Raw genomic sequence first — 12,208 nt, forward strand, 5'->3', positions numbered from 1 at the left:
AGAGTCAAAACAGCTGTTGTAAATGCAGAACATTGTATTTATTTGCTGAAAAAGCTCATTTCGTACCGTAATCCAATACGTGTAATAGGACAGTTCAAAAATAAATGTGAAATAAAACACACATAATTCGTACTAGGAAATATGTGATAATATTTTAATATGGATAATATTTAATAAATTATGAATATTAGAACAGGCTTCTTCTAACCTTGCCATCACAATTCTATCTCCATCCATCAAGTTGTTCACAAAAATTATATTATATAGTAACATGTCTTAAATCAGTCGTCGTGATGTTATAATAAAGTTGCTTATTTAGGGAAAAATGTACACTATTATTGGTATACCGTATTTGTGTCCTTTCCCGTTGTAATCACCCCTCTCCACTCGCACGATGTGCTGAAAAATATATTTTAGTCAACTCTTCCTCCAGCCTTCTGATTTCCTCAATTACAAATCTTTTGGAACATTTTCTTCGTGACGAATCATGAAAATTTTTTGAAATCATCTGTTTTCTTACATTTTAATGGTTTTCAGCTCATTATCTACAGTGGCGATAACATTAAAGTCTCATTAGGGCCAGTGCAATACGGTCATCGGACGGCATATTATCTTTTGTGTTGTTTGTGTATTTCTGATTTGGTGTATACAGGTTGTTCATAGCGTTTGATTCTTGTGATATGAATTCTGGTTCCAGTTCAAGAGAAAGATCGTTTCTGACAAGTCGTGCTTCAAATGTTCAATTTGCAAATCAATTGCAAACAAATTTGGGTGACGTAACTGGATTATTCAAACAAATTTCTAAGGTTAGTGATTTTTCCAAATTCAGAATTTTGGGTCTTGTGTAGTACCTACCGGTGTACCGTACTTACTGACTTACCAGAATCGTGTATCCTTTTCAGGTACAAATTTTAAATGATTCTTGTATCAGTGTATTAGGATAGGATTTACTTCGGGACCAGGGGTAGAGGAAAGCCGATAAGACGGCTTAATCATATGGCATGGTGAACCATGGCCTCTCGTCCGGTTACCAGTCCAAGTCGGGTATCGAATTATTTAGCCAGTTTATTGTTTTCGGAAGTATGGACTTGACGGTGGAGAAAGCCGTAACCGATCAACAGTTACGTGAACCACACTACGGCGGCGAGGAGTCCAGCAATCCTCTCGCACATAAGTATCCCCGCATGGGATTCGAACCTGCGAACCCACGCAGAGTAATCAGAGATACGGTGATGAGCGCATTCCTAACGCTTAGCACGATGAGCCACATCTTTTACTGTGCTTTGATATCCTAGTTGAGTGGTAATATTCTGACACATTCAGTGCAATCTATTGAAGTCTAACAATATTACTTTTGTGAGTTGAAAAGAGGTTAGGCATAGATCCAAACCATCTTTCGAGGGCAAATCGTGAGATTTAGTATTGTAGTATGGCCACTGCACAACGTATAAAACATTATTTTTTGATAGTTTGTAGCCCTCTAGTATTAAAATTAACACATTCAGTGCAATCTATTGAAGTCTAACAATATTACTGTTGTAATTTGAAAGGGGGTTAGGCATAGATCCAAACCATCTTTTGAGGGCAAATCATGGGATTTAGTATTGTAGTATGTTTATCATAGTATGGCCACTGCACAACATATAAAACATTATTTTTTGATAGTTTGTTGCATTATAGTATTAAAATTCATCCCAATCTTTGACTATTTTCAGGGAAGTCGAAGTTCGGAATTACTATCTCAAGCTTCTCGCAACTTCGCCGCAGTTGATTCAAACATTAATAGTTCAGAACAAGTGTTCCATAAACTAACTGCTTTGTCTGCTCACCTCGGATACCAACAAGAAGCTATTCAAAAAAGTTTGGAATTAAGCTTAAACGTTCGTGAACAACTCCAGAGTCTGACATCTTTGATATCCAAATCGGAATTGTCTTAGAAGAAAATTCGCTTCTTGTTTCTTTTTATTCTACCTTATGACGTTATTTTAAGATGGTTCAGTGGAGTAGACAAGCAGTACTAAAGTTATACAAGCAATTGCTCAACAAAGGAATTACTGATTTAAAATACACTGATAAGGAATACTACAGGAATTACATCCGCAAAGAATTCCGAAAATATATGAACGTTGAATCGAAAGCAGATAAACAAAAGCAGTTAGATAAAGGATATTTTTTTCTCAATAGTGGCCACGGAAAAGTGATTTAGTGTGGACTTTATATCTTCTGACATGTCTGCTTTTCAACAAGCAGTGTTAGCTGTAGATCCCGAGAGACTCGAAAAATTTTCTATAGAGATGAAAAAGAACATTCGACAGAAGCCAAAATCGAAACGAAAAAGTCCAGACGACAAAAATTCAAGAACCAAAAGACGACAAAAGCATTCGAATCATGAGAGAGAAAAAGCAAAATCATCTAAATCTTCGTCTAGTAATACCAGATCCGAAAATAAAAATAGTTCTGATAGAAAAAGAACTTCATCTCACTCCAGGAGTAAAGATCACAAACATGAGAGGAGTACGCCGTCAAAAGCCAAGCGACCAAAGAAGTTCAAGTCTAAGAATTCAGTTGATGAATCAGACTTCGATCCTAAAGATTTGGACTTGTCTGTTCCTCTTTCTCCACTGACGGAACTTGTGAAAGACAGAAAACTACTGCTTGATACTGTTTTTGCAATAATAAAAGGCCCTAAACTCACTTCCATGCTGCCAGATATATTAAAGCTAATGCCTTTAGAGGAAATCAAAAAGCTTTGTGGGGAACAGTTGGATGTTATGTCATCCAAAAGGGTTCTTCATACATTATCTGGGACTGTAATGGTGTCATCATCTGGTACTGATTCATCGGATAATGAAGAGCATGATTGCCAACCTGCAGTAGATGCTGCAGAAGCACTACCTTTACCAATAAAACAGGAGCATAGTCTTCAAGCTAATTTTGTTGACTCAACAACAAGCGACCAACCCTCAGTCGGACCTTCAATGCTTTTCCCATCTGCACTCAGTACAGCACAAGCTACAATGATAAACCAGAATACTCTGGGTAGAGAAATAGTTGATGACGATACTGACCAAGACTCTGTGTCAATATCAACTCAGCCAAACTTCATTTATATGGATGACCTATCCCATTCAAGTTCTGATACAGAAGAGGGGGAAGTCCAAACGTCAGATGAAGAACATGAAATAGTAGAACACGAGGACGATGTAATTGTGGTTCAGGTACTAACTTAATACAATTAGATTAGGACTATGCATTTGTCCCACAATTTTCCATTTTTTGTAATTCATTGATGGATTACCATATTGTATTCTGTAAAAATTTGCTTTAGAGTTGATGATAATTTTGTCGTCTCGTCTGCTAGGCCAATCAACGAAATAAAGTTGAAATATTTTTCATAACCTTCTACCATAAATATAACAAAAAACAGGTATACCATCGCTACAAGTAAAACATCAATTTAACATTTTTTACCAATATATTTTTTACAGTAATATTGTGAAAAAAATATTGAGAAAATTATTTTTCAGTTGCACATGTTTCATTAATATTCATTGGCGAGTTTTCATTATTGATGTTTATTCCATTTGTTTACAATCACTTTTTTTTTCAGGATGACCAAGAGACAAATAATCCCAATGAGGAAGATGTTCTTGTTGAAGTTGAAGAATTACTTGATGAAGATTATAACAATAAATTGGAAGATGCTGCTGAACATTCTCAACCAAACAAAAATAGAAGAAAAGTATCAGTAAAAAAAGTACGCAAACAAAGCATAGACAGCGAAAGCCCACAGACTAGCAAACTGCCCAAAAACTCTGATAGTATTTTACCGGTAGAAGACAGTACTCACAAAGATGATGATCCACATTGTGATCCTAGTGAGCAAAATACCAAAGTAGAAAACTCGAGCGACCCACATGCTGGTAAATCCCAGCTGGAGATACTAGAACTTGAGCTCAGAGCGCGAGCTATAAGATCTCTTATGAAAGCAGCACAATCAGGAAAACTGAAGCCTATTACTAAATAACTCTGTCTGAATTTTTGTTGTCTTGTTTTTACCTTCTTCAATGCCTTGCTGAAAATAAAGAAAACTTGAAATTGAAGTCTATTCAACAAATGTATTTCGAGCCTATGTAACTGTAGCTAGGTGACTAATGGTGGCTGCCAAGGAGTTTTTTCTGAATGCAGGCGCTGAGACATCAATCGAAAATTGCGCAGGCTTATGACACTTAAGTTTTAGTTAGTTCATCTTTTGCTGACCAGTATTTTTTTGGAAAGAGCTAGAATCTAGCCACCTCACTGTCTCTGTTCTACTCCGAAGTTACACAATTATTGAGCACAGATTGAAAACGATAACACTGTTCTGTGCGAGGCACTCTTTCTGAACTGAAAAATATAATTGCAGCTTTACACATTCAGAGAGTTCCTTCTTGAAATGCGATAACAAATGACAAAAAGATGATTGCATGCACAAAAAAAAAAGTTCACCTTTCTGCTGGCATGCATATGTAATCACTTTCTGTGAATTCACCTTGTTCTGACCTACTGCCCGACTCTCTTTTTAAAAATATATATTCAAGCATCTTTCCTCCTTTTTATTGAGTAATTGGAGAATTATATTCTTCAAACTGATTTTCACAATACAAAAATGGTGTAGTAGTTAAACAAAAAAATCTATATTCCAACGATAAGTTAGATCTCTAAAGCCAGCCCCCACCACAATCTCGTCTATGTATAGGAACAGAGTATAAAAAAAATAAAATGATTGCAAAATGATTGCACATCAAATATTTTTCAACAACATGATATGAGAATATCGATTGAAACTGCAGTTTCCATTCATGACTCTATAGTGACACCGCATGTCCCATCGCTGATTATATGACACAATTCATCCAAAATCAATAGGCTTCTGGTCCGAGATATGATGAATGCACATGCGATATTTGAAGCAGATTCAACCTCGCCTTCGTGAGATATTGCGTTCTAACAGACAGAAAAATACCTATCAACATACTTACCAATCTTAAGATCGATAAGTAATAACATTTGTAATTTACTGTAAAATGACACGTGATTGGAACCTACCGATTGTGTATGTTAATCGTAAGTACAGTCCAACTAACAAAACACAACTATAAAAGTTGCTCTTGGAGATATAAGAGGTAATAACCTCAAGACCAAATAACATTTTCTTAACTTACTCTGTCCGAACCATTTCCAGTTTCACGGACTACAGCTAATTGATGTACTACAAAAGTTATTTCAATAAGCATGTAGCAAATACTTGGGAAAAGCCAGACATGTGTTGTGCATGAGTTTAAACACATTCATTGTGCTTTATTTGCCAACTCACTCTTAAACCATTTGAAAGTAGTTCATTGTGTATTAGTGTACATGCTGTAACATTCAGTACACATTATCGATGCCGCAAACCCTTCAAAGTTTTTGCCACAACCGGTTGATGAACTCTGATCTAGGATGATCGTTTCGCCACAATATACAGAAGATTTCGGTCTTATAAGCATTGTCATACTGGTAGTGGATGCTTCATAACATATCTTGGACATTCAACTTTAATTATATTCGAAGTTCTGAGATTTCGCATTGTGAAATGTCCTTCCATTGATCCACCTGGAGATCTGAAATAAGTTCGACTCATCCATGAGTACTTAGAACCTGAAACAGATTTATTTTGCATACTGAAAATATTACTTTTTCCAACTAGGCAAGAATTAGGATTGGAGCTAGTAGTTGTAAATTGGAAGTACCGTTTTGTAGACGGGCCCATATTTTTTCAACCAACTCACTAACCGGGCCTTTATTCAAACCGGCCCTTATTCAAGCACGGGCGCTTGTTATTTTCGATCGTTACAATAATTAATATATTGTTATTTCCGGTTCTCAAGTATGATTTAATTGAGAATAACACAATTTTCGACTTTTCCTATGCACCGCAGGTACAAATCCGAAAAAGAAGAAAAGTTTTGCGACGCCCTATCAATATTGAAACGACGCCCAGTTTGAGAAGCATGGTGTTACGTAATCAACGCTATCTGTTATGTACTTGGACGCCTAAGGCGCGAGTGTTATCTACCGGCGCCGAGCTGAAAAATCAGCTTTTACATTGGGCGGGTATTCAAGCACCGGCCCTCATTTAATTTTATGTTCTGTTCACACGGGCGGCTATTCAAACGAGCCCTTAATCAAGATCGGGCGGTAAAACGAGCATATACAGTATGTACTTTTTAAGATCCTATGGCCTGTTTTCGTCTTTTTAGTAAGGAATATCAATGCCGCAACTGCAAGCAAAAAATTTCTCATTATCCGCATTATGCCACGCAGCAAACACCATGTAAAAATCGGAAAGCTCAGTCAGAACTCTCCTGATGGAGGCTTTGTGTTTTGAAATTTCAACAATTTAGCGTTCAAAAAATGTAATTTCAGGGCATTCCTACCAGGTTTCATCACAGGAAATTCACCAACAACTCCTGGCCCACTGACTTTCTCCTCTTTTCCATCCGCGAAATGCTTGATAATCCAATGCCTTTCCAACAATCGACACGAATCTGCTGGTTTGGCATCTTCATCCATAGACATTCTAAAAGTTAAACACACGAGATAGATAGGTAGTCAAGGTAGGTACAATTTTCTTGTGTTTCCTATTACAAATACTTACGTAATTCTATATTCAAACAGCATGTTTTTATGTGCCAATGCCTGTGAACGCGTCCACCCAGCTTTCACTGTTATCGGTCCTGTTTGAGCAACAAATTCAGGTTCATAGTCATACCTGTTATGAGAAGGGCTTCAAGAAATTATACTGCTAGTGCTATATGCATGACCTAGTTGTAATTAGACCTTGATAATATTCCAATAGAGTTAAAGTTTTCATGTTCAAAGACCAATTTAGAAGCTCCCAGGAAATATCCCAATTCATTTTAAATTAATAGTTTATCATTTATAACAAGACAGAAGTAGATTTCCAAATGGCTATACATGGAGTAATAATCAAATCATGAACACAACACGATAGTTGCTAAATTGAAACATAATACTGATTCTTTTATTTTAATCGGTGCATTTCCAAACAAGATATCTAAACGCAAGATGGTACAATCATATATATATATATATATACCTTAAAATGAGACCACCATCAATGTGATATCGACCAAAACTAACTTTCTCAACATAATCCAAAAACCATTCTTCAAAAGAATTGAAAGCAGAAAATATTTGGTTCTGGAAAAAAATCATTCATTCCAATATAATAACGAGAATATCGGTCAGAGACCGAAGACTTATCGATCGAAAGTTAGGGGATCCCCCAAAACAGCGCTCTTACTCCATAGTGACACCTTATGTCCCATCACTAATTTAATAACTCGCTAATTATACGACATAATTCATCCAAAATCAATAGGCTTCTGGTACGACATATGATGAATGCACATGCAAAATCTGGAGCAGATTCAATCTCGCTTTCGTGAGATATCGCGTGCATCTAACAGACAGACAGACAAATACCTATCAACATACTTATCGATAAGTAATAATAACAAAATTAATTGGTACAGAGATTAGTGTTTGTACGAGTAGATATACTTGATCTGGGTGAAGGCATGGAAATGTTTCAAAAAATGTCATCTTTTTTTGAGAAATCAGTGTGACCTATTGTATTTTTAATAATATCCTTTGCTGTCCAGTGTTAAAATTAGGGCCAAATTGTTAATTCATTCGAGTGAACAACAAAATAGCTCTTATCGGCAACAGCTAGATGAGAATCACAAATCCCAGTTGCTGTTGTGAAAATATCAAGGATATAACACATCAACAGGCCCCAGGGTCTTCACATATCCAAGTTCCAATCTATCATTGAGTTCAGTGCAGAGAAAAATACATAAACTACCTAATACAAATGCACATACCGCAGATGTCCAAACTACCGAATACGGTTTCGGAGCACCTTCCATATGTGTCACTTCTTTCGAGATAGTGTGTGGAAGAACCAAGCAATAATCAATTCCACAGTTTGTATCACACAACGTCAATAGTTGAGAATTAACGTCCGATTTTCTTAATAAAAATTATATTCAATAGTGTATATTGTAGCATACATTGGGACATGCAATGATGGTAATTATTTTGAGCAATGTTACAAGATCTGACAGGCAACTTTGTAATAACTTCATAGAAAAAAATGCTGCAGTTGATCAAACAATTCTTTTTTTGTAACTATCGTTGACTAACAGAAAAGCAGAATGAGAATTTTATATGAAAGGATAGGCTAGAGAGCAACATAAACATTTCAGCTATTTCAAAATTACACATCATCTAAATTATGCATACTTACTCTAGATGCGGATGGACTTGTGTGAGGCAAGGTAGTGAACGAAATATATAATTGTTTAAATCAACTGCGTATACGTTTGCAAAACTTCCAAATAATCTGTAAAATTGATATTAACAAATTAAAACGAAGAACAATACATATTTTAGAATATAGCGGGTCACGGATACATAAAAATTTGGGTGCTCCAGAAGTATGCGCACCAAGATGTCGCACAACCTGAATCCAAACCGATACACACATACTATGTTCAGGTTTTGCGCATCTTGGTGCGCATACTTCTGGAGGTCCAAAATTTGCGTGGAGCAATCAATTAAAATCTTGTACAAGATTGTCTGATTCTACTTTTCATTGATATTTTGTTATAACAACTTGATTAATAATTAATTTTACACCATTGCCTAATACATGATATTGATGACGAACCACTTAGCGAACAAAATTCTCCATACCCTGGAGTATTTGAATCCTGACAATCCTGTCCCCCACATATCCTATAGAATAAGCGCAATGCCTCTGGCAGCTTACATGTATATTCTTCTTCAAATTGATCTAGATCTGATTCACTGAGCCCATCTGCAAAAATTCATAAACTTCTGCTCAATATAAAGTCTTTTGTTAACCAATAAAAACCGAAGCATATATAGGTTGAAAAGACATTGGTTCGACTACTTTTTTCAAGACAAAAAGTCAAATAAAATTAGATAAAGGGGAAATAAAATGTACCTTTTAATGTTGATATAATATTCGGTGAATGAATGCGAAGTATATCAATCAAATTAGTCCATGAACTGAAGATAACCGGATATGACTGTATATATCGACCAAAATCTTTGTAATATAAAATAAAGTTTTCTTTCCATGTTTCTGAATTTGACTTCCTTCTATATAACAAAAATACAAAACAATAAATATTGACAAATTCACCATGATATAAAAAACAAAATTCTGCATATATTTTTTGATTTTTTCTATTTATTATCAAGTCAAAACAACCAAACCTCGCACAAATGGACCTTGAATCAGTTGGGGTAATTATATTTAAAAGAACATTGCAATCTATAGAGCGTTAAGAAAAATTAAAGATTAATTGTCTAATTTTAAATTTTGTTTGAAGATTTAAGTAGCTCAAGTTAGAATTATTGTTTTTTTTTTTCAGGGTTATATTGTTCTTTCACGGTTAAGTTCTTTCAATCTTAATAAAGTACACAATCAGAATAAAACCTTACTCTGTCAATAACCAGTGCTTTTTACATAAAGTTTTCCAAAGTTGTTCATTTTCTGCAAGTTGCTTACATCGCCAACTTGTGAGAAAAACCCTGCATGAAAGTAAACGAATAAATCAGATAGAAATACAAGAATTTAAAGTTGTCAAAAGATCATAATACAATTTTAGACTACATAATAATTTAGCAGTTTCACTCTCATAGGCAATATAAAAATGGGATTCGATTTTCAAATTTATTCTCCATATTTATCTCCAACATTCAATGTTTCTGGCCTTGGTGGCCTCTCGTGCATGTCGGATAAGGGATTAGTCAGCCGTTTTTTTTTTCAGATGCATATACTTCATGGTGGAGAAAGTCGTAACGGGCCAGCAGTGACGTGAACTCCCTACGGCGACAATCTTTTTGATAAGTGTTGAAATCTAATATATGCATTATAAATCTGTCTGTGGAGTGAAATTTTACAATCCACTACCGACTCTTTAGCTGAAAAACATTCAGACTACCTAAATCCTGATGAAATCAAATTTTGATATTAAAAATTTCAGTGTATGCAAGCTTCCGTTAATAGACTGATACGAACAGAAAGCTAATACTAATCATATGGCTGTATGGCACAGTTAGAAACGAAGTTTAACCCGAAATATATGATTGACTTTCGAAATCATCAATTTATCATACTAAATACTTTTCGTACCTGTTAAGATCGTCAAGTTCAAGAAAACTGAAAATGTGCAATAAGACTTCATTAGGTAAATCAAGTAATCCTGGTGAGACAGACATCACAACTCGCAGACTTGCAAAGTGAACCTTTGATTCCTGCCTATTGATTTTTTTTAATGGATCCACAATGTGGATTGTTCAATAAGTAAATAATAGATAAATTAATTATAAATGAAGACATATTGTGTACCAAAAGTGAACAAACATAATATACATCAGTAACAATAAGTAACATCAAGATAATTCCATCAGATGTAATATTTCCATTCCATATAATCCAGGGAGTTCCAATAAATTATTCTTTGATTTTGTATTAGTTTATTTTTAATTATTCAGCATGAAAAAACAAAATTTTATAATTACCGGTAGTCACAAGTTATAACATATCATGGCAAGTTCTTTTGTATAATAAAATTCCTTTCTCACTTTTTCTATATTTCTTCTCATTATAAGTGAGTTTCTAATTTTCATAATAACATTATTTATACTTGGTTATGATTTTGAAATATTACAGCATCACGCTCCAACCAAATTTTATATCTTGCTGTACAAAATAGCAATATAATAGCATTACATTGTACAATTGATAAATTTGAAGGGCAATGATCATTTAGGTCCAATAAAATGCAAGTTTTGTAATTATTTTTTAACACACAGTTAGTTCTGTAATTATTTTTAATGACACAGAAAAGATATAATCATAGACATTCTGTGTAAAAACACAACTTCAAAACAAATGAGACTGCCTATTGATTTGTGTAATTTGATTCCGTCTTGATCTTCAGGTCTTTGTAAACTTTCTAATTTCCAGACGGTAAGTGAAAATAACGGTCACGCTCCTGCTAATTTTTTTTTTTTTGCCAAATAAGTCCCGATGCCAAACATAATTTTTGTTTCTCACCTGGCGTGTTTTGTTTATAACTGCGATGGACCGCTGTGAAGCTAGTAGAATTTGACCTTTGTGTGCGGCGAGGCGAAAAGGTTAAAATTCTTGGCAGAATTGTAGGCGTGTCATTATTTACAACTGAAAAAATGTAGACAGGTAAAATTAACATAACAAAAAAGGAAAGATATTTATTAAATAAAACTAAAATTACCATTTACAAAGCAAAAGCATTAATTGCTTGATAAAATAAGCATAATAAATAGTTAGCAACTAATTTTTTATAAATATCCCGTGTTGATTATGCCTTTATTCATCAAAATTACGTAAAGCGAAAAAGGGTTAAATTTTGCAATTTTCAAATGTTAATAGAAATATGTTCCGCTCAAGAGGCACGCGATTTTATAATTTCATATCAAAGTAGAATATATTAAGTTTATCACACACATTGAACCTAAAACTACTCGAACTTAGAAAAGGGAGTACTCCCCTGTTGAAGATACCCCTTTTCATCAAAATTACGTAAAGCGAAAAAGGATTAAATTTTGCAATTTTCAAATGTTAATAGAAATATGTTCCGCTCAAGAGGCACGCGATTTTATAATTTCATATCAAAGTAGAATATATTAAGTTTATCACACACATTGAACCTAAAACTACTCAAACTTAGAAAAGGGAGTACTCCCCTGTTGAAGATACCCCTTTTCATCAAAATTACGTAAAGCGAAAAAGGGTTAAATTTTGCAATTTTCAAATGTTAATAGAAATATGTTCCGCTCAAGAGGCAAGCGATTTTAAAATTTCATGTCAAAGTAGAATATATTAAGTTTATCACACACATTGAACCTAAAACTACTCGAACTTAGAAAAGGGAGTACTCCCCTGTTGAAGATACCCCTTTTCATCAAAATTACGTAAAGCGAAAAAGGGTTAAATTTTGCAATTTTCAAATGTTAATAGAAATATGTTCCGCTCAAGAGGCACGCGATTTTATAATTTCATATCAAAGTAAAATATATTAAG

At 34.4% G+C, this 12,208-nt stretch overlaps 3 protein-coding genes across 3 annotated transcripts; 2 read left to right on the forward strand and 1 right to left on the reverse strand.

Moving 5' to 3' along the window:
• The first annotated feature begins 552 nt into the window (after positions 1 to 552).
• Positions 553 to 2,071, forward strand: LOC120326451 (BLOC-1-related complex subunit 7-like). Its single transcript, XM_039392746.2, has 2 exons — positions 553 to 806; positions 1,716 to 2,071. Exons 1-2 carry the CDS (start codon positions 681 to 683, stop codon positions 1,935 to 1,937), a joined length of 348 nt encoding a protein of 115 aa, XP_039248680.2. The 5' UTR covers positions 553 to 680; the 3' UTR covers positions 1,938 to 2,071.
• A 6-nt stretch (positions 2,072 to 2,077) lies between these two features.
• On the forward strand, positions 2,078 to 4,103 carry LOC120326452 (uncharacterized). The gene is made up of 2 exons (XM_039392747.2): positions 2,078 to 3,218; positions 3,611 to 4,103. The coding sequence occupies exons 1-2, from the start codon at positions 2,229 to 2,231 to the stop codon at positions 4,025 to 4,027; spliced, it is 1,407 nt and encodes a 468-aa protein (XP_039248681.2). The 5' UTR covers positions 2,078 to 2,228; the 3' UTR covers positions 4,028 to 4,103.
• Positions 4,104 to 4,580: 477 nt separating this feature from the next.
• Positions 4,581 to 11,128, reverse strand: LOC120326035 (F-box only protein 3-like). Its single transcript, XM_039392242.2, has 10 exons — positions 10,277 to 11,128; positions 9,583 to 9,672; positions 9,080 to 9,237; positions 8,806 to 8,929; positions 8,357 to 8,452; positions 7,932 to 8,079; positions 7,142 to 7,245; positions 6,680 to 6,793; positions 6,459 to 6,601; positions 4,581 to 5,679 (listed from the first exon to the last, which is right to left on the reverse strand). The coding sequence occupies exons 1-10, from the start codon at positions 10,360 to 10,362 to the stop codon at positions 5,531 to 5,533; spliced, it is 1,212 nt and encodes a 403-aa protein (XP_039248176.2). The 5' UTR covers positions 10,363 to 11,128; the 3' UTR covers positions 4,581 to 5,530.
• Positions 11,129 to 12,208: the final 1,080 nt, after the last annotated feature.

Source organism: Styela clava, chromosome 4 (genome assembly GCF_964204865.1).
Source record: "Styela clava chromosome 4, kaStyClav1.hap1.2, whole genome shotgun sequence".
Lineage (NCBI taxonomy): Eukaryota > Metazoa > Chordata > Ascidiacea > Stolidobranchia > Styelidae > Styela > Styela clava.

Bases quoted from the DNA above. Each gene is read 5' to 3' on its own strand.
- LOC120326451 (XM_039392746.2), top strand. From the start codon at position 681: ATGAATTCTGGTTCCAGTTCAAGAGAAAGATCGTTTCTGACAAGTCGT. The intron at 807-1,715 runs GTTAGTGATTTT...GACTATTTTCAG, and splicing joins TATTCAAACAAATTTCTAAG to GGAAGTCGAAGTTCGGAATT.
- LOC120326035 (XM_039392242.2), bottom strand. From the start codon at position 10,362: ATGTCTGTCTCACCAGGATTACTTGATTTACCTAATGAAGTCTTATTG. The intron at 9,673-10,276 runs GTACGAAAAGTA...ACTTTCATGCAG, and splicing joins GAACTTGACGATCTTAACAG to GGTTTTTCTCACAAGTTGGC. The intron at 6,602-6,679 runs GTAAGTATTTGT...TTTAACTTTTAG, and splicing joins CTGTTTGAATATAGAATTAC to AATGTCTATGGATGAAGATG.
- LOC120326452 (XM_039392747.2), top strand. From the start codon at position 2,229: ATGTCTGCTTTTCAACAAGCAGTGTTAGCTGTAGATCCCGAGAGACTC. The intron at 3,219-3,610 runs GTACTAACTTAA...TTTTTTTTTCAG, and splicing joins ACGATGTAATTGTGGTTCAG to GATGACCAAGAGACAAATAA.